Source organism: Dipodomys merriami, unplaced genomic scaffold, assembly GCF_024711535.1.
Source record: "Dipodomys merriami isolate MVZ:Mamm:240054 unplaced genomic scaffold, mDipMer1.0.p SCAF_4, whole genome shotgun sequence".
Lineage (NCBI taxonomy): Eukaryota > Metazoa > Chordata > Mammalia > Rodentia > Heteromyidae > Dipodomys > Dipodomys merriami.
In genome coordinates, this window is record NW_027205603.1 from 45396651 (window position 1) to 45422794 (window position 26144).

A 26144-nucleotide genomic window follows, 5' to 3' on the forward strand; every position below is an offset into this window, starting at 1 on the left:
TTCTCTTTCTATGTTCCACATATCGAGCATTCTTGACAGTATCAAATTATTGGCTAAATTGAGCCCTCTTCCACATTCTTATTCTACTTCTAGCTTTCCCAATTCTTTGTAATATCTGGCTTTTCTTTTTCATAAAGTTGTAGAATACAATCAAGAGTTTCACAGAGCATTTTATACTCGCCTTTCAGCACTTTCTCATTAACTGTAGTTGTTGCACTGAGTTAAAATTCACTCACTTCTTCATGTCCTCGATAGCCTGTTTAGGGTCTCATCTTCAAATTTGCTGTCTGTACCATCGTGCACTAATTTGTTCTCTGATTCACTTTTCTGGGTTTTCTTTCATATCTGGTCTGTAGGCTTATCGAATTTTCTGCTTTTGGTGGATGATGCCAATCTTTTTCCTATGTTGACAATCTGTATTATTTGATTCTTTAAAAATAAGCCCTATGGGGCTTGGAAGGTGGCTCAGTGGTAGAGCACTTGCCTTGCATGCCTGAGGCCCTGGGTTCAATTCCTCAGCACCACATAAGCAAAAAGAAAAAAGCCGGAAGTGGCACTGTGGCTCAAGTGGTAGAGCACTAGCCTTGAACTGAAGAGCTGAGGGACAGCGCCCAGGCCCAGAGTTCAGGCCCCATGACCAGACCCAAAAAAAATAAATAAATAAAATAAAAATAAGCCCTACTGCTGGGTCCCCAGGGTGCAGGAAGTAGGGTGAAACTACTATCATCCTTTTACTTCATAGAGACTTTCACTTTGGCCTGCTGGTCAACCTCCCAACCACCTTGAAACCTTATGAGACTGTGCCATCCTTACATTGCTTTTTATCCCTATGGCTGAATGTCTTTTCAGTGTTTTGTAGTTTTCCTTAAATTGTTTCTTGGCTTAAACTAATTTTAACCGAGTGTCCTACTCTTTTGATGCTATTTTGTGCAAAAGTTTTCATTTCATTTTGGATTATTCTTATATCGTAGATTTTATCATGTCGGCATTTTACTGAACTTGTTTATTAATTTGTGTGTTTATGTGTGTATAAGATTTCTACATAAGTGGTCATGCCATTTGCACATTACACTGTTTCTTTCCAAACTACATGCTTTTATTTCTTTCTTCTCGTTCTTTTTGTGACATATCACACTGGCAAATATCTTTACTACAATGTTGAGTAGTAGTGAAAGCTGACATTCTTGTTTTGTTCCCAATCTTAGGAAAAAAACCAGCCAATCTTTCACTATTAAGAAGACAAGATAGCTGGGCGCTGGTGGCTCATGCCTGTAATCCTAGCTACTCAGGAGGCTGAGATCTGAGGATCGCGGTTCAAAGCCAGCCCGGGCAGGAAAGACCGTGAGACTCCTATCTCCAATAAACCACCAGAAAACCGGAAGTGGCGCTGTAGCTCAAGTGGTAGAGTGCTCGCCTTGAGCTGAAGAGCTGAGGGACAGCGCCCAGGCCCAGAGTTCAAGCCCCCGACCGACAAAAAAAAAAAAAAAAAAAGAAGACAAGATTAGCTGTGGGTTTTTTTTCCCCTAGATGCTCTTTATTGAGAAAGTTCCCTTATTTTTCCACTGTTCAGTTCTTAATAAGGAGTGCATGTTGGATTTCATTAATGCTTTTTCCATGCATACTGAGAATATCATGGGAATTATCTCTGCTATGGATATATTATATATAGTTACCTTGATAATGTTTAGTTATTTAATCCTTTTGATAAGTTTCTTGATGTTAGCTAGGCTTTTGAGATCTGTTCACTTTTTTCCATTCTTTTTCTCTCTGCTTTTCTAATTAATCCATCTTAAAGACCATTAGTTCTTTCTCCTGGCATCTTAAGTCTGTTATTGACTCACTCCAGTGAATTTTTCACTTCAGTTGTATTTTCCAAATGTAGATGTTCCATTTGATCTCGTTAATAATTTCCATGTCTGTGTATATAATCCTTGAATATATTTACTGTACTGTGTTGAGATCCTTATTTGTCAAGTCCCACATGTAGGCCCACTTATAAACACTTCCATTTATTTCTTTTTCCTATGAATATTGGACCCTTTTCTTTATATATCTTGTACTTTTCTGCTTAACTTTTAGATAGAATATGAGAGTAAGCTTGGATTTCAATGTCTTCTTGGGGATGTTGTTCTTGTTTATTAATATTCATGGACTAAATCTGTGGACTCCATCTTCTTCACAGTGCAAGGATTGGTGAATCTCTACTCCATTTTTTTAAAATAAAAACTTTATTTAGGGGCAACACTGGGGATTGAACTCAGGACCCTACATTTGCTAGGCAGGCACTCTACCACCTGAGTCACACACCATGTTCTTGGCTGGGTATTTTTTAGATAGCTTCACTTCCTACCCGGCACAGGCCTGAACAGCAATCTGCCTACATTAGGTCTCCCATCATTGCTGGGATCACAGGCATGTGTCACCACTTAGTTTCCCATCATGAAGTCAAATCTTAGGGACTTTTCTACCAGAGCTGGCCTCAAACTATAATCCTCCCAATCTCAGCCTTCCAAGTAGCTAGGCTTATTGGTATGAGCTTTATTTTTAAGCCTAGATAACTAGGGATCACTTCTGTGTCTTCATAGCTTAGTGGTCAAGCCAGTGTATAGTCAGTGATTGTGTTCAAACACCTTTTACCCTCTGTCAATGGACCTGTGTTTGGTTGGGGACCATATAAAATAGTTCAGGTAGTTTTCAAGTATGCCAGGACACTTAATTTCTTCCAATCTCTCATCCATCTCTGCAGTATATGTTCAAAATTTCACAGTCAACTAGAGTGTAGAGATGATAGCTTAAGTCCTCTTCTATCTCCTCTACATATATATGAAGCCTTTTCATCAGCCTTTGTATAAATATACCAAGATCCCTTATAACTATAACATTTATCACTCCCTGATAAATTTCAGGTCAGTCTTGTGGCCCACTGTTGGCCCCAGACTACAATCTCAGGTCTACTGAGTTAACTAGTCCTTCTCGCCATTAGGCATACTGCTACAGTGCTAACAGCAATGGGCTTTTCATGTTCCACTTCCTACCAAACAAGGCTACTCCTCCAGTGAAACTTCCATTTCCATGGGTCTCCTTCATCTTGTAGAAGTACTATGCTGAGTCTGGAGGTGGGGGATAAGATTATTCTAGTCAGAAATACCACAGAGTCCTTCTATTCTTACCTGAAACACAAGTGTTTCCCATCGATAAATGTTTTTCAATTTATTGAATGTCTTTTATTAGTATGTAGTATTAAACTTGCTTTTTTATAATTTTGTACAATTTTATTGTGATTTCTTAAGAGAATTTGCCTAGCTCTTACTCTGATTTGTGATAGTCTGTCTTCAAAACTATTTTTAATTTTTAATTTTCATTCTTTTGTACCCAGATGGCCTCAGGAAAATCTGTAGCTTTCCTCAGGTCATCAGCAACTAGGAGAGAAATTTTCTTCCCCACCACAGTCAGGTCTGCATCTGGCAGCAAAATGATCTTGTCTTCCATGATTTTTTTATTTTTTTGGTAAGGGTTGGTGAGAGCAGTACTGTAGTTTGAACTCAGGGCAGCATACTTGCCAGGATGGCACAGTATCACTGAGACATGCTCCATCTCTCAGAATTATTGCAAGGACACCATCATAATCATAATCATATCCTTTGCTCCTGACTACAGAATGGTGCTGCTGTAAGAAACAAAAATTCTAAATTATCCAGCCCAGCTTTCAAGTTGTATTCAGCAAATGGAGCAATGGTATGCACTGGACACTACACTGAAATGAACTGTATGAGTGGGGACAGGAGGAGAAAACTGGGAGAGAGCAAAGGAAGGGGTGACATTATCCAAAAAGAAATGTACTCTTTACCTTATGTAATAATAACCCCTCTGTACATCATCTTTATAATAATAAAAATTTAAATAATATAGTTAGTTGCCTTGACCTCATGCAACAATACTTATTCTAGGAGCTTTCACAAAGCTAGGTTTTTTCTTTCCCCACATATTCTTTGCCAACTTCCATGCTTGTATCTTTCCTAATGTTGTTCCCCCATGTGAACTATCCTCATAATCTGTCCTTTAATTTTTGATTCATCCAGCTTCTAAAAGAAGCTGAATTGAGTGATTCCTTCTGCTCTTAACAACTCCTATACTCCGTAGACTTTCAGTATCTATAGAGGGTTTATTTTTTTTGGTGGTGTTATTGGGGCATTGATAAATTTTTAAATCATTACTGTTACAAAACCATACTAGTTTCTAGTTGGCTCTCAATTATTTCTCAGTTATTTCCTGTATGTATTTTGTTATTTCTCCAGCAGTTTTTTTTCTTTGTGTGACTGTACTTTTTAAAACAATTTTAGGTCCATAGTCAAATTGAGCAGCAGTCACAGACAATTCCAATGTAGCATGTGTACAACTTCCAATGACACTCAATTTAAAGGCTTCTCTTTTACAATGTAAAAATGCTGCTTAGCATCTAGTCTAGTCTTGAATATATTAAACTCATGCTTAATATATGGCAACTGAATAAACCCAATAGTTTCCAGACTGTTGGGAGGTTCCAGAGCTCTAGGAGGTCTGGAGGTCTGTAAGGTCATAACAGCACAAGGTGGAAAATGAAGCAAGCAGCTACCTGCAAGAAGTAGGAAAATATTCTAACATTTCAACAACTGGGAAAAAGAATGGTCAGAGGACAGAGAATATCAGGTGTGCCAATAGGGACAATCTTAGTATTTGAATTTTGTAATAGCTGTAGAAGAAAATGTCCATACAATTGAATTCTATTCATCACGGACAGCTTGAGATTTAAGGAGAAATGTGAAAATGAGTCTCCAAAGTGTTAGATGCTAATTAGAACTGCTAATTGTAGCAATCAGGTAGGCATCATAAAACTGTGGAGAGTGAAAAAAAAAGTACCTATGGACAAAAATAAAGCAACAAGGCATACTATAGGTAAGTCAGCAGAAATGAGAGTTCAAAAGAAGTAGACAGGCTCACCCAAACAAATAGTAAGGAAATTTTAAGTAAAGATCCTAGTAGACACATAGCAATAAGGAGACTCTGACTGCCAGACAACCTTCTGCCTGAAGTGACAATTTTCTTATATGCTTTCGATAAGCAATTCACCTACACTTAGGAAACCTTATGAGACAGGAACCTATGTGAAGGTATAACCTCTTCTTCACAAGTGAGGGTAGAAGAATCAGAGATGAAACTAACCAGCACATCAGTGTTAAGTGTAAATCTTGTTTCTTTGGATGCTGAAAATTGAATTCAAGACTGTGCACCCCAGGCACATTCTGTGCCATTGAGTGATACCTCCAGTCCTCTAAATTTGAGTGGTAGAGTTGTGGAACGTCTATCAAACAATACTGATTTGATCTAGGTTTACTGTACTGTTGATGAAGAGTAACAGAACATTTTATCTAACCAAAAGAAAAAAAACCTTTATCTTGATCTTGTAATTTTTCTTACATATGTAATATATTTGTGGCTTTAAAGATTCTTTCAGGCTAGGAGCAGTGGATCATGCATGTAATCCTAGGTACTTGGGACTCAAGAGATCAGGAGGCCAGCCAAGATTTAAAAAAAAAAAAGTTAACAAGATCTCCATCTCAACCAATAGCTGATGTACACACCTGTCATCACAACCATGCTGGAAGTATAAAAAGGAGGATTATAGTCTAGGCCAACTCAGGCAAAAATATCCATATCCAAACAATAACTAAAGTAATAAAGGCTGAGGAGATCATTTAAGTAGTAGGGTACCTACTTCAAACTTAGTTCAAACCCAGTCTTGCCAAACTAAGAAAAGAGATCCTTTTAAATTTCTTGCAAAAGAGAAGCCAATTAACTAAAGAATATTTTTAAGTATATGATCTGAAAAGGCAATAACTCCAAACTTACAAAGAACAGACCAAAGAATTATTAGCAATGAAAGAATAACACTGAAAATTTTAAATATAACCAGTAACTAGTTTGTCCAAAATGGAATTCATGACTTAACTGACACTTTATTGCTAAGGGACAGAGAAGTACTATTTTTCACTTTGGGCTATAAATCATGCATAACACCATAAGTGGACTTTATGAGGAAGGTAATACTTTTTAGATTGTAGAAGTGACCTCCAGTGGGCAGTAAGGCTCTCAGATCTATGGTCTAGGGAACTGTATTCCACTGATTGTTACTTTACTAAGTCTATATAGCCAACAGTTTTCCACCATACACTTCATATACATTTAGCCAATTACATATGTATGGTATTTGTGGGTTTAATAATGTATTTGCTTATGATTCATTAGTGTAAACTGTTGATGAAAAAGGGCCTTAGATTATTTCCCCAGTGATCTTCAAGTTAACATCAAACTTAGAGATATACAGAATAAGAATATAATCCCTGCATAAATATTTTAATTTAGAGGAACATTAAAAATTAGAACAGTTAATTAGAAATAATGGAACTACTGATATGGAACCTGTACACAGGTCCAAAACTGACAAAACTTATTAGAAAATCTAGAAGACCTTCTGTTTCTATTTAGACTTTGTCTCCTATGAAATCATGAATATAAAATTATCTAAACTGTGGTAAAACACTAAACTATAGACACACTAAGATGCAGAGTATATAACCACACTAATGGTCTTTTTATTTTAACTGGGAAAAGTCAGTTTTTTAAATACCTAAAATTTCAGACTTTTTTGCTGATTAAAATAGTTATTATTCATCATTCCAGGAAAAAAAAGAAGTGGGAGAAGAAAGCAATGAGTAAGTTCATAGGTTTTGACTATAGTCCAAAATTATTTTACAGTTCAAATTAATAAGTCACTTGTGTGCACAATATCATTGGATATATGCAACCTCTTAGAAATGTGGTCATACTGTATTAAGCATAAATGAAATAATGAGTCAGTTATAAAATACGCAATACTCAATCTTCCTATTACCTTCTGTAACTTCCCTTCCTTAACTCACTGCTGGTTTTGAAAACTGATTATACAACTGAAATGAAAGATCATTAAAGGAACATACAAACATCCCCTATTACTTAAAGAAAAGCCTGGCTATGGAGCATTTCTAGATGGGATTTCAGCAAGAAGTCAAAAGTAACCTTTGCTGCAGGCAAACTTTCTTTCAATGCTCTGTTGAATACTGATGAAGAGAGACTTATTTATTATTCTCCTAGAGAATAAAATTGGTTTCCACTGTACAAAAAAAAATTCCAAAACCCTCCATCTTATTGTGCTATATAGTATGGGCAGCATTTCCAGGACACTGACTCATTATAAAAGAGAACAAACTGATCATGTTTAACACAACATTTCATTCAAGATACAAAAGCTGAATGTTAAGAGTTTCTTTCTTCTAATCTTAGGATTGAATTAGCAAATGACTTCCTGCAAAGGGGAAAACAGCAAATACTTTAACTGTGTAAGCAACACAGTCAACTGTAAATACTCATCTCTGTCATTTGAATGTGAGAGTAGCCATAGGCAATACCCACATATAATGGTTGTGGCTGTGTTCCAATAAATGAATTTACTAAATTTGAATTCTATATGATTTTAACACCATGAATTTTTTTAACTATTTAAAAATGTAAAAGCCATTCTTAGTTTAGGTAGTAGGCTGGTCCATCAATTACTTTCCAGTGGTGAGTGATATATATCTAATACAAATACACTATATATACACACTTTTTTTTTTCATTGCTGAGGACTGAGCTCAGCTAAGCAATCTTCTACCACTGAGTTACATTCATTGCCCTTGATCTTTTTTTAAGACACAGGGTTGTTACGTAGCCCAGGCTAGGCACAAACTTAGAAACCTCTTGCCTCAGCCTCCTGAATGCTGGGATTGCCCGCAAGTACCATCACAGCCAGCTGCAAAGTATTTCTGAAAGCCATTGAACGTCCTAATTTATACATACATATATAGAATGGAACTTTTATCAAATAAAGTTGAAAGTTAACAAGAGAAAGTTTTTTTCGAGAAAGTTTATTTCTATAATAAAGTGGTTAAGTTTCAAATAAACATTTTAAAATTGAAAAAATCAAAAATCAAAGCACTTTCCTTAAATAAACATCAACACACATTCGACATTAAAATATATTTAGGCACCCTAATTTACCAAAAGTAAATTACTCAAAATTATATTTGAGTTCCGGGAGCTGCAGGATGCTCACAGCAGTAATCGCCATTGCCCTTGCTTTCCCGGGTCATAGCTCGCAGCACAGCTGGGTACACAGACCTGGCAAAACCCTTTCCACATCTGTGTGATAGCAAGCATACCAGCACCAGTGCAGCTACCTCTGCAGTGCTGATGTGGGTCTGCTGAGATGCAGTATTGCCTCAATATACTTTATATTAATACAAGGTTATTGCTGGAAGCCTTGATCTGATTCTGAGGAAGGCATGGCATCATTCCAGGTTCATGACTTGCATGCTATGTGGCAGGGGTCAGAATAAGGAGGCAGCCCTGCCTGATACTTGAAGTAGTTCAAGATACCAACAGGATATGATTGGCTAGAAAATTTAAAGATGGGGAATAGATTGATAGAAGAACGAGTTGAGATAGAATGAATTCCTAAGGACAGAATCATGTTTTCAGAATATGGGAATAATTTGTGGACAATATGCAGAAGTCTTGGGGTGATTTGAGGAAAAAAAATGTCTTTCTAGGGCCATTGTCAGAGAAAGCTTAGTAGGCCAAACTTTCTATTTCTTTCGCCAGTTATACCTATTAACTTCTATCAAAATCCAAGCCATTCTACTTTCTTTAGAAATCCAATTTAATTTCATCCTATAAACAAGTACCTTGTAAGTGTTCAAGCAAAGACATGGCGAGTAAGGCGAGTAAGATCCTGTCCTGACAGCAAGGAGGCTGGGGTACACAAGCATGAAGGAGACAAGGAGAGATAGTTTGGTAAGTGTGATCATGGGATAAGGTAAAAAATACAGTGAAGGGCAAACGAAGGAGAGAGGGGGAATTCTCTCTTAGAGTTTAGGAAAAGGCCTCCTGACTGGAGCAACAGATGTGTTTGTCTGACATAGCTCAGATCCCTCCTTGTGGATACAGCAGTACTGCCTTTGACTCAGAGGCCTAGTTTGCTCATCCTTTTTCAGGAGAGGATGAAGTGGAGGACAGCAGAGGTAAGAATTGGGAATACCAGGTGTCTTTGCTGACAACTGTAGCCAACATAGGAGTTCTCTTTTAAACCTCCTTTGGTCTTTTTGCTATGTGAAAGTATGGAGCTCCTTACTTCTTAAGCCACTCAAAAGCATCCTGACTGATGCATTCCATTAGACTGTCATGACCGAAAGTTCTAGGGAGTATAGGCATCATCATTTAAGATATCTAGTACTCGGGGCTGGGAAGGTGGCTCAGCATGCATGAGGCCCTGGGTTTGATTCCTCAGCACCACATAAGCAGAAAAAGCCAGAAGTGGTGCTGTGGCTCAAGTGGTAGAGTGCTAGCCTTGAGTAAAAGAGCTGAGGGACAGTGCCCAGGCCCAGAGTTCAGGCCCCACTACCAAAAAAAAAAAGGTAAGACTTGCAAATTGTTACAGTTAAAGTAATTTTACAAAGTCTACTTACTTGTTACTTAACTTAAAATGAAGATTTAACTAGGTAAAGATGAAAGAAACCACTTCTGAGCTGGACTGGTATAAGAAGAGATAGGAAAACACACTCAGGAATACCTAACAAGGACAAGAAATTATGTAGAGAGAAAATTAGGCTAAGAAAATAAGGAATATAACTATTTCCAAGTAGGATATGATGGAACTCTTCAGCACATTTCTCCAAGGCACAATTTACTATGTTCTTTACTCAACTTGTATGTAAGGATGATCACTTATTCTCAAAACCACAATGTAATCTACAATTTTTACATTTTTAAAAACTGACTTCTCACCAAGGATTAAACCTAGAAGTCAATTATTTCTAATGGACTCCAACATAACCATTTGCTGTTAGTACACATTTGCTAGAATAATTTGTATCTGGAAATGTGAATGAACTACATTTTGCTCTGGATGACTAAGCATTCTAAGCAAATGTAAAATTCTACTATCACATTTGCTGTGTTACATAGAACAAATACCACCAGAGCATTCTCACTCAGAGAGCTGAATGCTGGCCCCCTGTCCAAATGAAAATTCAGTTTCTAAGTGGGAAACTCCCAGCAGAGCTTTTCCTCAGTCCAACAGAAATGGGCCTAGACCACTTTTTGAAAACTAACAATAATTATTCCAGGAAGTCTGGGGCAGGCCTAACTAGTTGCTGGCTTTTGAGGGAACTCTAAACCAGGTGCTGATTAAATCCAGTACATTCCAAACTAGACCCAACATACCCAGCATTCGGAGAAGCAAAGAGACTGTACCTTTGCACATGTAACTCAGTCAATACTGTGGGAGCAACCAGTAAAGCAACCAATCTGCTTTTTCTCCTTTAAAAATAGGTTTAGAGCTGAGAATATAGCTTAGTGGGAGAGTGCTTGCCTAGCATGCATGAAGTCCTGGGTTTAATTCCATAGTACCACATAAACAGAAAAAGCTGGAAGTGGCACTGTGGCTCAAATGGTAGCCTTGAGCAAAAGCTCAGAGATAGTACCCAGGTTCTGAGTTCAAGCCCCAGGACTGGCAAAAAATAAATAAATAAATAAATAAATAATAGGATTAGTTGGGTATTGTTTATATACAGTAACCTTTATCAATTTTAAAGTGAATGTGGCTAATGCAAACTGTTGTATATCTACCACTTCTATCAAAATAAGGCATTTCTATCACCCCAGGTTCTCTCATTACTCTCTCATCAGTCCCCCTCCATGCTCCTAGCTCCTGGGAACCACCAATCAATTTCAAATCCCTACAGTTTTGCCATTGCCAGAGTGTCACATGAATGGAATCTATGATATGTAGCCTTTTGGCTAGTTTCTTTCATTACCATGATGTAACTGGCCACAAGGCCCAAGGGATTGAGGCACAATCAGCGAACAAGAGAGAGACAAGAGCTGAGCTTGGAGAAGTGAAAGTGGCTTGTGTGCAATACCAGGCATGTTGCATTTTACAGTGTGCATGATAGGAAGTCACTAAAAGGCTTTCAGCAATTGAGTGATATGGTCTGATTAACTAAAAATATAATTTTAGCTATTTTATGAAATGCAGACCACGGTAGAATGGAAGTAGAAAAATGAAAACTAGTTTAGAGGCTAATGTATTCACCAAGGCTAAAAATGATGGTGACAAAAGTGACACCATGGCTCAAAGTGGCAGCCTTGAGCACAAAGAGCTCAAGGACAGTGCCCAGGCCCTGAGCTCAAACCCTGACCAACAAAAATAAAAAATAAATGATGGTGGCTTTAAGTAGAACAGAAATACTGGTAATGGTAAAATATGGTCAGACCAGAGAGGTTGTTCAAGGAATTGCTGTCGGAACTGGGAGTAGCACACTGGGGAGAGAGGAGACAAAGAGGACATGAGCAACAGGAGCAACGTGGAACATTTACCAGGGCAAGTAGGGAAATGACTGGGAGGATAGAGGAGCAGGTTTGATTGGGAGAGGTGAAAACTTAAGAACTCCCTAAGTCTGGACACATGCAGTACATACACGTTCCCCTATGCCCATTTTGCACCCGATTTTGCATTTTGTCAGAGAATTTTCCATTAACTCTTTACTACCATCTGTGAATGCACCTGAGAGAACGCATTCAGTCTCTGCATCACTGATTCCTAGAGTTACACTTACAGACAGAAGATAAACTTTAAAGGTCCAAGGCAGCAGCACTCTTACACTTCTCTGCTTCAATTTCTGGATAGGTAAAAATCATCTTAGCTTAATGAGAAGACTACCTATAGATTTTATGTATTTTTTTTTCCAAATCTATTGGCTCAATTGCACTGGCTCAAATGAATTAAGAACTGGTCCTTTTAATTATCATAATTTTCCTTTCTTTAAAGGATTTTCTTGTGTACTAGTAGATACAAACTAGTTGCAGAAAAAGCAGCTAGTGGTCCATCTTCTCCACCCGACGAGGTCATGTTTACCCTGTTGGTATAGTGGAGGAATGAGCATATGTCTGCATCAGGATGCAGAACAGATATTGATGCACCATGGAGAAAAGTTCATGACATGGGGATGTTCACTCCATGTCCACTTTCTTTGGGGAACTGAATTACCCAAGAATAAAAAGAGGAGCCCACACTCCTCAGTGTGCTTCTGAAGCCCCCCAAAGTAGCGTTTGGTGCACAGCACTCTGACTTGAGTTGCAGAGCCAGAACCTGACCAATATCAACACAACTCTTGAAACTTTCGTTTTTATCTCAACTTTGTTTTCTACAATCTAGTTTAGCTGTATTTGCTTTAATGTGAAAATATCTATTTCATTAGTACAACATAAAAAGCCAAATTCCAGATTGATGTAGCAGAAGTCCTTTTGGAAATACCATTCTCCTGCAGCTATTAACAAACTTGTCTGTTACAAAACATCTCCACCAAGGACAGTGCAGTGCCTGGAGGAAAAGCGTTTTTTTCTAACTTGTGAAAATGCTACATGAGCTAAGAGTAGCTCTGGACTTTGAGTCCCTTGGCACATAGATTTGGCACAAATTTAAACCCTCTTTACCAGGTCATAGATGAAGGCACTGAGTTCCCAAAGAGATGAAGAGATGAGGTTCCACAGCTAGCTCACAGCACAGTTGAGTGTGATCCTGTCTCCATTCCCTTCCAGTGCTGTTTTCCTGCACTAGGCTACCTCTGCTAAGAGGATGCCCTTTTCACATGTGTGGTTACTGACATACTCTCTCACTTCTCTGTTCCTCTTCAGAAGAGACCTTTCCAGGATGGGATTCCATATTGGTCTGGCTGTTTGTGTCTGCCAAGAGTAGACTGAGGGAGTGGTGTTAGAGTGTTAGCTCTAACTCTATACACGCATTTGCTAGCCTGTAAGTTCCATGAGAGCAGGAAGCACACAGCTCATGTTGTCACTCCGCATCCTCAGCACACAGTATGTGGCTGTTATAGTTTCATTCAGGAATCATATGACTATTTATTAGCTGCTTTAAGTTATGTCTCATATCTACAGTACTGCCTTCTGAGGCTAGGGCACACATTAGTGTAATAAAATCCTGAGAAACACTAGCGTAATCTCTAGCCATTTTCTAGATCAACATGCTATTTCTGCTTATTTTAGACTCATTTGACCAGAACAAAAAGTTCAGCCGCAGAATTATAAAATGACAGTACTAGCATGGACTTACAAGCTTCTTCCAAGTTCTTCATTTAACATTCCAGGAAACTGAGTCAGAGTGAAATGGCAGAATCTACCCAGGTAACTGTGGTTACCTTACACCATGATTGGTTCCTAAAACTCAGATTTTTCCCCCCTGAAAACCAATTAGTTACTCTTTCATGAGCACTACAAAATCTCTCCACCAATCAACAAATGATCATTACAAAGTCACAATGTCAGAGACATATGGGCTGCAAGGACATACCCTTAAAAAATGTTCACCTAGGGGGAGACACTTTCAAAAAAAATATACTCATAACCTGACTTATGTAACTATATGTAACCTCTCTTGTACATCACCTTTACAATAAAAAAGAAAAAAAGTTCATCCAATTCTTGTTTGAGTTGGACAATGATAAATTATGGGTTTGAAAAGATTCATATTTTGTAGTACTAGGATTTGAACTCAGTGCCTAGAGCTTGCTAGGCACTTGAGCCATACTCCCAGACCTTTTTGCTTTAGTTTTTTTTTTTTTGGGGGGGGGTCCAGTGGTGGTGGGGCCTGAACTCTTGGCCTGGGCGTTGTCCCTCAGCTCTTCAGCTCAAGGCTAGCACTCTACCACTTGAGCCACAGTGCCACTTCTGGCTTTTTTCTTTTTGCTTATGTGGTGCTGAGGAGTTGAACCCAGGGCCTCATGCATGCAAGGCAAGTGCTCTACCACTGAGCCACCTTCCCAGCCCCTTTGCTTTAGTTTTTTGCAAATAGGATCTTGCATTTTTGCTAGGGGCCAGTCTTTGATTTGTAACCCCAGTTAAGCATGATGCAGTACCTGGGATTTCAAGTAGGCACCACCATGCCTAGCCTGGCTGAAATGGGGATCTTGCTTGCTTGCTCTCTGCCTCCCAAGTGGCTAGAATCAGAGGCATGAGCCACTGCATCTAGTCCTGAAAATATGCACTATTATATTCTTTTATTCTCTCCATGCAAGAGGTAGTACTTGAAAGAGAAAAGAATGTCTGAAGACTATTAGAAGTATTTGAATTATTGAGAAATGGATGTGAAATGAGTTATGCCTGTTCTGAATATGGTTATTTTAGAAAGCATAGCTGGTTAGTCACAGAGTAAACTGTATATGTCTATTTACTCTGGCTGCAAACTAGAAATTCTATGACCTACATCATTAGTTTAGTCTAATGTGTTGAGAACTTTAATTAAAAATATGTCTTATCTTATAAACAGGATATATCCCAAACAGCTATCCAAACAATCAAAGGAATGTGTTTATTAAGAAACAATATAGTTTCATGTTTTCAGCTTTTTTTTTGAAACTAAAATTTAAAATTAAAAATGTCAATACTGGGGCTGAGAAGGTGGCTCAGTGGTAGAGTGCTTGCCTTGAATCCATGAGGCCCTGGGTTTGATTCCTCAGCACCACATAAGCAGAAACAGCTGAAAATGGTACTGTGGCTCAAGTGATAGAGCGCTAGCTTTGAGCTGAAGAGCTGAGGGACAGAGACTAAGCCCTGAGTTAAGGCCCCACAAGTGACAAAAAAAAAAAATTCGATACTGGGAATTGGTTTTAATAATATCTCAAACTATGGAACAAAGTGATGGTTCTGAAGGTTCACATGGTTATTTTATATATAAAACAACACTTTTTGGCAGAACCACAAGATTCAATGTGATCTCCATTGTTCTACTGACAATGACTCTCAGGTATAATTATGAAGATAAGATTAGGACATTTCTTCCTTATAAGAGAATTCTCTACTTAAATTAGTAATAAACTGCAAACCAAGATGTCTAAAAGAATTTGAATCACCTAAGACTTCTGATTCCCAAAACAAGTAATTCTGATTTTTCAAAATTCTAGCAAATGGCATTTGTGGATAAGGTATAAAGGAAAGCAAAGTATGTGTGTGTGTGTGCACATGTGTGCATGTGCATATACATTAGCTTCCATGTAGATGACCCCCAGTTTCTCAGCTGGGCCCTAATGCAGCAAAATGGCAGTGGCATATTATACCTGGTCATGGCTGGCTTCAATGGAGCTTCCAATAGCAAGGAAAGTCATCTGCACAGGGGCTAGGGTCAGACAGGTCACACATTCTTTGCCACTTTGTCTATCACAGTAGTGAACCTATAACAGAACACACGCAATCTGCTGAACACCATTATCTGGAGGGACCCAGATGCAAAAAGTCCTTTTGCAAAGGGAATAGATTTTTAAGAAATTTCCAAATGCTTTCTGTAGGACACAATTTAAATATTTCAAATCTTGTAGGAACCCTCTAGTAACTATGGAAAATATATTAATTCTATTTTGAAGTCTTGAGGGAGTTTAAGAAATGCTATTTACTGTAGCTAGGTAGAAAAAGTTCACAGATAACTGTCACATCTATTTTTAAGCTCTAGCTTTTCATAATGCATAATGCATAAAGGACTCAAGCATAAATAAAAGTTCACTTGATCCTAATGGAACTTTGCCAAACTGAGTTTACACTCATCTTTAACTATGTAAATGTGGCTGCCACTTATTTAGTAGTGATAGTCTTCTGTTTCTACATTATGGTCCCTACAAAATCACCACTATGTCACTATACTATGTTTGGTTTGAAATTTTGACATTATAATTAAATTAAATTGAAATGATTTGCAAAATGCAGACCAAAATAAGATTACCAAGTTATTATTTTTCTTTTAGTGGACTACAATTGACCATCATTAAAACCACATGTCAGACACTTGATCCAAGTGGGGCATAACAGGGCAAGAGAGGATAAGTCTATCTTCTCACTAAGAAAATTCCCAGTCTTCTGTTTATCTACTTCTAAAACATTCTTTCAGTAGTTTGAAATTATAAACTAACAAGTTAACACTGTTTTGACAAATGTGCCTATAAAATAGATATGAGATTCCTACTAATCACATTATGAAAAGGAAAACTGTTTTCTTATTTATAACTGTTCCATTTGTTAAATGTAAAGGCCTAGGTAAAAAAAATTGAATTTGTGAGGAAGAAATTTAAAATTTATAAAATTTCTTCTAGGGGATTTTATTCTATCTACTTTTATTAGAGAATTTTATCACAGATAATGTGAATTTGGAAATTACAGTATGAGTTTTAACATAATGGCTTTTTAAAGCCAGTAAAGTAGTTAAGAATGGACATCATTGGGCTGGGAAGATGGCTCAGTGGTAGAGCGCTTGCCTTGCATGCCTGAGGCCCTGGGTTCTATTCCTCAGCACCACATAAAGCAAAATGAAAAAAGCCGGAAGTGGCGCTGTGGCTCAAGTGGTAGAGCGCTAGCCTTGAGCTGAAGAACTGATTGACAGCGCCCAGGCCCAGAGTTCAGGCCCCACAACCGGACCCCAAAAAAAAAAAAAAAAAAAAAAAGAATGGACATCATTTTCTCTAGAAGTAAAGAGATTTCTTCCTGGGAATACATAAACAATGATTAGAGCTTGAATCAAGTCAATGTAAAAGGCCTGTTTCATAAGTATAATAAAAACTCTAGGAAGTGGGGGGGGAGTACAATAAAGATTTTGTTATAAAAAATTTCTTTCTAGTTTAACCTTAGAGAAAAAAATTTGACAACAGTCCTAATTCATTGTATTCTACCTCCTGAGTATACTAGAGCACAAGGTATATGAACTCAAGAATGTAGAATTCTTTATTAGGTATCAGCAAGGTATGATGAGAGAAAAAAATCAAACATTACATAATAGGTTTAAGAAAAAGCTAATAAATGGTGATACTTTAATAGCTTCAGTTTTCATGAACTTTATAGACATAAAATATTATGACAATATATAATGTCTATAATATTTTGTCTTTAAGGTAGTATTATAAAGTATGATCATTTTTCATGTGTGTGTGTTTGCCAGTGCTGGGGCTTGAACTCAGAGCCTGGGCACTGTCCCTGAGCTTTCATGCTCAAGGCTTGCATTTTAATACCTGAATCACACTCCACATACAGCTTTTTGGTAGTTAATTGGAGATAAAATTCTACAGACCTTCCTGCCCAGCTTGACTTTGAACTATAATCCTCAGATGTTAGCCTCCTGAGTAGCTAGGATTACAGACATGAACCACTAGTGACTAGCTCACCTTTTAGGACTTAACAAAATGTGAAGTATGCATTCCATATCATTCTCCTAAATACAGAGTGAGAATGAACACAATTCTATATCAACTGGCTAATTACAGGTCTCTTCTTTCTTCTAGAGAAATGAAAACTAGAACAGGTAAAAATATAACTAGACAATTCTAGTGAAAAAGATAAACTTCAAAATGTTTTCATCAGTGGCTCAGATACCTTTGCTGGAAGATTTAATTTTCTCAGAATTGTAGTCAATTCACAATGAGCCTGCACAAATCTAGTACTATACAGTGTCCTGTGGATAGTCAATCTTAGTGTATATATGCAATACCTACATGAAAGATAAATGTGAAGGTGTCAAGCTCCAAAGACATCACAGCACTGGTACTAGCTCAGCATTTGGATGCTTAGAATAGAAAATTTCCCAAGGTCCCAAAGCTATGACTAGCCAGATGACTCACAGAATGTATAGAAAAGAATTCTGTGGTAGCTTCCTAGAAACTTAAAAAAAAAAAGATTTTGGGTGTGAGCTTCTTGTTTTTACCCATTTGTGCCAATGTGTTGCTTGAAATGGAGATATTATATTAACATTTTGACATGAGAAAAACTAGACATGGCCAGGGAAGAGCTGGAAGTAAACTACCAGCCCTAGATGAAGCTTATACACTTTTACATGAGTAAGAGTAACCTCTAATCTGCTTGTATCTGGGTTTTTTCCTTTAAGAAGAAAACTCACCCTGTTAAGATTTTTTCTATTGTCTAGTCCTGATACCAAAACCAATAGCCAATCACAAAGGAATTCCAGAGAGCTGCCAATATTTAGGGATAGGCCTTATTCCCCTCCCTCATGCTCTAGAAGACTCAGCACAACTAGTCAACACCAAGAACATGTGGGAAGAGGAACAGTCAGAGGGAGGGAATCATCTGGTTGCCAGCAGTATGAGGAATGAAGTTCATCTAGTAGAAGGGGGAGAAGAGGGTGGGAATAGCTTCACAAGGCTCTCACTGACATTTTGTTCACTAGAAGAAGTTTTGCTAAGAATGAGCCTGCAGTCCCCTCTCCGTTTGAGGTATGGAAATATATGCAGATACTGACATCTGAGAGTATGTTGAAGGGGTCTTAGGTATGAAGTATACCTAAAAGGAACAAAAAATTATGAAAGAAGACATGTTCTCCTCCCATCTCCGCCATCTTGTAGGAAAGGAAAGAGAATCTTGCCAGAAGTCAAGGACTACTAGTCAACCAAGTAACACCAACCAATGGAGTTAGTCAAGGGCATGATGCACTGACAAAGCCAAAGGAAAGATGGCTACCCCTCAGGGTCAAAGGAAGCTGGGAAAACCACAGGTATCATCCATAAGGAAATCAGCAGTGACAAAACCAGGTTAAAGGTGCCGTCTCTCTCTGCAACGCCCCCCCCCCCCCCCCCCCGTCTCTCTCACACACACCGCTCCAAGTCTCCCAAGATTAGAGGAGTAAGGCCATGAAACAGAAGAGGTGTGGAGAAGTATCTCAGGTCCAGACCAAACTCTCTCTCCTCCAGCCACATGGTCAAAGAAGAGGAGAAAAAGAGGACACTGTACACTCCCCTCCTTCTTGGCTCTCTCCCTAAGCCAAAATGAATAGTTTGCATATGAATTTAAGTACAATGAACTGGAGGAAGACTTACTTATTCACTAATTCATTTATTCATGCTGATTGAACCTAGATCCTTGTAAATGATAGGCAAATGCTCTACCACAGAAGTCCACTCTTACTCCCAGCTCTTATATTCCATTTTTAAATTTAAATTTGAGACTTGACAAGTTAACATAAGCATAGAAGAAAGCAGTGACTGAAGAAATACAAAAACATTCTATGTTTTCTACTACTGCACTGAGACTAATATACTGAATAAAAATATGTGGAAAATATAAACGTGTTTGAAGACCAATTTCAAAGTAAACAAAACAATAATATGCTGATAAAAGGACCTACAAAAAAACGTATTTTACATACTTGACATGCTCACTAATAATGATCTTAGTAAAGAGAAATTGTGAATTTAAAAAAAAGTGACATTTTGAAATTCATCTTTCTAAATGTATGATTCAAATAATTAGCAGGAATAAGAACTCCTAGGGCATTGTTTAAAGTAATTCAAACAATATATCTTTAAGAGTGACAGAATATTTGCTAGAACAAAGCTGTGCTTCTACAATTATGGCCTCTGATGATATTTACAATGTCATAGAACCTGGATTTTGATGAAAGGGAAAGGAATAAAGATAGTTCTAAAATATTACAAACTCATTTTCTTACATTTTTCAAGATTTGCTGTTCATAAATCCTATCATTTTGCCACTTTCAATCCTCTAAAATGTGAGCAACTGATGTTGTAACTGATGTTGTAATACTTGTTCTGGAATTATAACCCTATCAACAACTATGAATTATTGGAAAAAAAAGTTCCACTAAAAGGTAACTCATGCTTTCTAATATGTCAGTTAAATAACATGGCTTTGTTTTAAAATTGCAAAGATATAGTAACTTTTTGTCTTAAAGTAAGTTTTCTAGTTTGATTTGCAATTTAATAAGCCCAGACAAGATATTATACTTGTACATTCTGTTATCTAGAGAATCTGAAGATTTTTCCCCCTTGATTTTTTTCTTGCATTTTTTTTCTTTTTTCCTTTCATGGTTTATCCCTTGTTGTCACTGTATTTTATTTTGGTACCTTGTGTATTATATATGCATTTACCTGAATAAGGGAATGGGAATAACAAAATGGTGAGATAAAGGACAAAGGAAGAACCAATGCAACAGTGATACTCACAGGGCAGCATATTGGAAATGAACTGCACAACTTGAGGAAGGGACATGAGGAAAGGAAAAGTGGGAGAAAATGAGGGAGGGTATAACATTGTTTTGTTTTTTTTTTTGTTTTTTATAGAAAAGTGCCTGAAACTCTTTTTTTATTTTTATTTTTTGGGTCCGGTCATGGGGCCTGAACTCTGGGCCTGGGCGCTGTCCCTCAGCTCTTCAGTTTAAGGCTAGCACTCTACCACTTGAGCCACAGCGCCACTTCCGGCTTTTTTCTTTTTTGCTTATGTGGTGCTGAGGAATCGAACCCAGGGTCTCATGCATGCAAGGCAAGTGCTCTACCACTGAGCCACCTTCCCAGCCCCGGGTATAACATTGTTTGACAAGAAATGTATTCACTACCTTACATATATAACTGTAACTCCTCTGTATATCACCTTGACAATTAAATTAAATAAAGAGGTACAAATCACTGCAACTAGCCATACAATTTAATAAGTAAAATCCCGTAAGTCTTAAAATAATTTACATAATATGCATGAATGTGAATTTTTTTCAAACCCATCTTATCCAAAAACAAAAACAAGAAAGTCCACAGTTTGTTGCAGGTCTGCAGTCCCTCGATATTGCAGGACTACAAAATTCCAGTAATGTCAGCAGGAAACTGGTTAAATGCCTGTCCAATGTGCTGAATCGCCACCTCCTGTAGGACAAAATGAGGAGGCTTTGGAAAAGTCAGTTTAAAGGAAGCAGTTCATTAGATTGTTAAGGTGAGATGAAAGGATGAATGAACATTAGTGTATAACAGAATCACCATGTCAAAAGACATTAAGTCTGATAAAGCACACCTTAGGCTCATTAACCAATAGTGTACTTCACAGGAGACCGCACTTATACCACCATGATTGCACAGAAGCCCTTCCCAGAAGAGCAAAGAAAGCCAAGAGCCAAAGCTCAGCAATAAATCATAGCATGTCCACCACAGGATCAATTCTTGCCATTGGCACAGCAGCTATAGCAAACACTAAATCTTTGCCAATACCATGTTCTTAGTGAGCCATAAAACAGATGGGTTTCATATTGACCAAAATAAAGAGATTAAGTTGGTCTTAAAGCATTTGTATTTTTTAAGATTACTTAATAATATGTAATATATAAATTATCTTCTTAGAGTTAACTATCTCAACTAAAAATCTACATTCAGTTCTATCTAATAAAACATATGCATGAGTGATGGCATACATATGTATGAATTAATATAATGAATTAACACATGTAATGAATTAATTCATGAGTGAGTGAAATTAGTTTATGAAAAGCATTTTCATAAATATGTATAGTATATATGGGCACACCAGAAGGAAACCAGGAGAACGACACAGAACTAAAGGGAATCAGGGAAAAACATACAACAGCAGGACCCATCAACTGCACTGGACATTGACCAAAATGAACTAAGCAACTCAATGGCAGCGATGGGAGGGAGGGAACAAGTGGGAAAGAGGGAACAGCTGATGCTATGCAAAAGAAAAGAAATGTAAATAGCACCCAATGTGGAAGAAATAACTATTGCAAAGCTCATAGAACTCATAAATGTTATAGACCATGATAGACAATTTGTCCTATGAAAGTTAGAATGTGTTTGTGACTTTAACTAAGCTTCACTATCTCACAATACTGTGAAATTTGAAAAATTATGTAACCACTTAATCACAATTTTTTTTAAAAAAAGAAAAGCATTTTCATAAATATTACACCAGTGTGTAATAATAAAATATTTATAATTCGTATTTATACATTATTTATATATTATATATATTTATAATAAATAATATTTATTTTTTGTGTGCCAGTTCTGGGACTTGAATTCAGACTCTGAACTCACCTGTGTTTTACTGGCTAACTGGACAGAGAATCTCAATGACTTTTCTCCTGGGCTAGCCTCAAACCATGATCCCCTGGATCTCAGCTTCTTGAGTAGCTAGAATTACAGAAGTGAACCACCGGAGCTCAACTTGGTCCTCTTACTACTATTATAACACATCCTAATATAATAACACAACAAATATGATAAGATGTATAATTTTAAGAATTAGGATGTCTGTTCAGATGTCTAAAAATTTCCCCTCAACTTTCTTATATCCACTTCTTTGTAACACAAATGTCAACATATACTCAACATTCTCAGTCATACTAGTGTTTGAGTTGGTGAGAGTCTATTTCACTTTGCATGTAATGTGCCATCACATTAATGCCTCAAAGGGATAGAAATAAATTAATGAATGAAATCACATTTCACAAACTGAGACTCAACTTAGAATTATCTTTTCTATCTTTTAGAAATTCTATGCTTGGGAACTGCTTTTAAAATTACATGTTTATATTTGGTGTTCAAATATGACATTGATGTATAAAGATGTATTTCTAGTACAAGATGTATTTCTAGTACAAGACTGGGAGAAAATGAGGTAAGGGGGTGACACTGTTCAAAAAGAAATGTACTCATCACCTGACTTATATAACTGTAACCCCTCTGTATATCGCCTTTGCAAAAAAATTATAGATAGAAGCACATCTATCACATTTGACTAACTACTCCCAAGATATCACAAATGGTAAGATATACTGTTAGCATTGATTTTTTAAAACAATTATGTTTCTACCAGAAAAGAAGCCTATTTTTTGAGTAGGATTACAGGTATGAACTGCAGGCAGGCAGAGCCAATATATAACAGTATTTAAAATGTAGTGACACTCTATGATACAAAGATTGTTTATGACATCTGCTTCCAGACAAAATGGAATAAATTAATTTTTCCTTATTTTTCCTGGCAAGTATGAATAAAGGCTCTGGATGTTATACATAAAGCAAGGAAGAGAACTCAGAAGGGTAAAGTACCAACTGGAATTTTAAGAACTCCAGGAATAACATGGTTGTAAATTCTTAAGGTTTTTGTTTACCTGGACTGGGTGCCAGAGAACCCAGCAACTTGAATATACCAATGGGTAGTGTGGGAAAAGAAGAAAAAGTCTGAGGAATAACCCATTCTCTTGCCACCAATAAACCAGAAAAGGGATACTCTAGCAGGACAGAAAGCTTCCAATGACTGCTCAATTCTAGGCAATCACCATGGACCCACTCCTACTCCTAAGGACAAAAAGCAACTGGGAAGCCTATACTTTCACCCTCTGGACTACACCTAGGAAACCCATCTCCCTTGGGAGCACAGTGAGAGAGCAGGACATATGCATTTCTAGTTAGTACTAATGAGGCCTCTACCTCTCTTTGCCAAGGCAGGGTCAGAAGAGACCTAAGAGATACTTTCAACATCACCTAGCTGTAATAAGTTCTTTTCTCCTAAGCCAGGTTGTCAAATGACATAGTGAAAAGCATAAGCTCCCAGAATCAAAATGTTTCAATAATTAACTGGGTCCTGGCAGGCTGAACATGGGAAGATGGTTATTACCAGCCAGCTCAAGCAGAAAAATTCCCCCCAGATCCCTTCTGAATCCATGGCTGGGAATAGTAGCAAGAGCCAGATATCCTTAACTCTGTGGGAAACTGAGCTTGGAAGTGTAGAGGCAAGCAGAAACATCCAAAAGACAGGAAGTATAAAGAGGAGGATTGTGGTCCAGTCCTGAGCCCAGCAGGAAGTGCACATTTTTCCAGTATTTAAGAAATTGCCAACCCAGATTTTTTTTTTACAACCAGAAAAAATATCCTTGAGGGTTACAGAGGAACCCAAAATATTCTCAAATGAAAGGAAATCAATCATGATTTTTTAACGGAGCTACACTAACATACTATCTAAGCTCATGAATAAGAAAGATGATGATAAAAATAGAAATCTGAGAACTCTATCAGGAAGAACAAAAGCAGAAGAGTAAAAATGTAATTATAGTAGACTTCCTTTTCTTCTTTAATTTTCTAAACTCCAATTGACATGTAAAGTAAAAAGGATAGGAGACTGAGATCCATGTTTGAAATTAACCTGGGCAGAAAAGTCCACAAGATTACAAGTATCTTCCAAATAACCAGAAAAAAAATCTGGGCTGGAAGCAGCGCTCCAGTCATAGAGTGAAAGCCAAGTGATCAAGGTCAGCAAGTGCAATGCCATGAGCTCAAACCTCCATGCTGGCAAAAAATATAAATAAAAAATAAATAAATAAATAATTATTATTTATATATAGCATTTTCTGTTTTTTTTCAATGTATATAGAGGAAATACTTAATATAATTATAAACTGAGACATATAAAGAACATCTAAAAGGGCACATTATCATTTCTGTGACATTCTTTTTTTTTTAATTGTGAAAATACTGTACAGAGGGTTTACAATTACATGGGCAAGATAATGAGTACATTTCTTATCAAGCATTGTAATCCTTTGTTTCCCCTTCCCATCCCTTCCCATCCTCCCCCTTCAGGCAGCAAGGTGGGTCATAGTCATGGCTGTAATCATAACTACCTGGGATGTAGCCATCAGGAGGCTCATACTTCAAGGCCGGAATGGGCAAAAAGTTAGCAAGAAACCATCTTAACAAATAAAAAGCTGGGAACTATGATACCCAACTGTCATCCCAGATATGTATGTGAGAAACGTATGTAAGAGGACTGTGGCCTAGGAAGGCTTGGGCAGAAAGCAATACTCTATTTGAAAAATAATAAGCAAAAAAACTAGAGATATGGATCAAGCACAAGACCCTGAGCTGGGTGCCGGTGTCTCATGCCTGTAATCCTAGCTACTCAGGAGGCTGAGATGTGAGGATGGAGGTTCAAAGCCAGCCCGGGCACGAAAGTCCATGAGACTCTTATCTCCAATAAACCACTAGAAAATGGGAAGTGGCGCTGTGGCTCAAGCGGTAGAGTGCTTGCCTTGAGCTGAAGAGTGCAGGGACAGCACCTAAGCCCAGAGGTCAAGCCCCACGACTGACCAAAAAATAAGTAAGTAAATAAATGAATGAATTTTAAAAAAAAGATGAAAAAAACTTAAATTTTATCATGAAAAATATCAGAAAAGCATTTAACTGTATTTAATATGGGATCCTACACTGGATCTTAGACCAGAAAAGGGATGTTATTAGAAAAATCGGTATTTGAATAAGATCTTTAGATTCATAGTATTATATCATCATTAATTTCCTGGTTATATTGACAATTACATTATGGCTATTCAACTGCTAACATAAAATTCAGTAATTGTTTTCTACTCTAGAAAAATACTACTATCACTAGTTCAACTTTCTCCGCTATCATTTATAATAAGATGCTATCCCAAAAGGATGTAATAAAAACCTAAATACCACAGTATTAGCTATTTTTTTCAATATTAGATACAGAAGTTGATTGTGAGCAATGATTGTGAGCAATAAGGACTACTGTTCCAGAATCCAAGAGAAGACAATGTTTAAGAAAAATGAAACACAGATACTGGGAAGGTGGCTCAGTGGTAGAGTGCTGGCCTTGCATGCATGAGGCCCTGGGTTCAAGTCTTCAGCACCACATAAGCAGAAAAAGCTGGAAGTAGCGCTGTGGTTCAAATGGTGGAGCGCTAGCCTTGAGCTGAAGAGCTGAGGGACAGTGCCCAGGCCCACAATTCAGGCTCCACAACCGACAAAAAAAAAAAAAAAAAAAAAAAAGAAAAAAAAGAAAAGAAAAGAAAAGAAATACAGAACAGAAATGGTGGGATGAAGGGTGAACAAATTCAGCAGTGATACTCACTAAACATATTGAAAATGAACTTTGCAACTTGGGGAGGGGAAAGAGGGTCGGGCAGGGAAAAACTGGGAGAAAACAAAGGAAGAGGTGACACTGTTCAAAAAGAAATGTACTCATTACCTGACCTATGTAACTGTAACTCCTCTGTATATCACCTTTACAATAAAAATAAATTTAAAAAATAAAAGAAAAACAAAGTTCAGAGTTTCAACCAGAACAAGTATCTCAGAAAACAAAATCCAAAAACACTCAGAATGTATCCCAGTCTACATAATATGTGGTACATATGAGTGAGGATATAATCT

At 37.4% G+C, this 26144-nt stretch overlaps 1 protein-coding gene across 6 annotated transcripts in view; it reads right to left on the reverse strand.

Annotated features, from left to right (window-relative positions):
• Stau2 (staufen double-stranded RNA binding protein 2) overlaps nucleotides 1-26144 on the reverse strand; it is a 289111-nt gene that overhangs the window by 81145 nt on the left and 181822 nt on the right. For 4 of the 6 annotated variants that reach the window (XM_069990935.1, XM_069990936.1, XM_069990937.1 and 1 more), the window contains one exon: nucleotides 15240-15353. The exons of the other annotated variants lie outside the window; for them this stretch is intronic. In XM_069990935.1, coding sequence (XP_069847036.1) covers nucleotides 15240-15353 — 114 coding nt within the window. The remainder of the gene's footprint in view (nucleotides 1-15239; nucleotides 15354-26144) is intronic. 6 annotated transcript variants of the gene reach the window in all.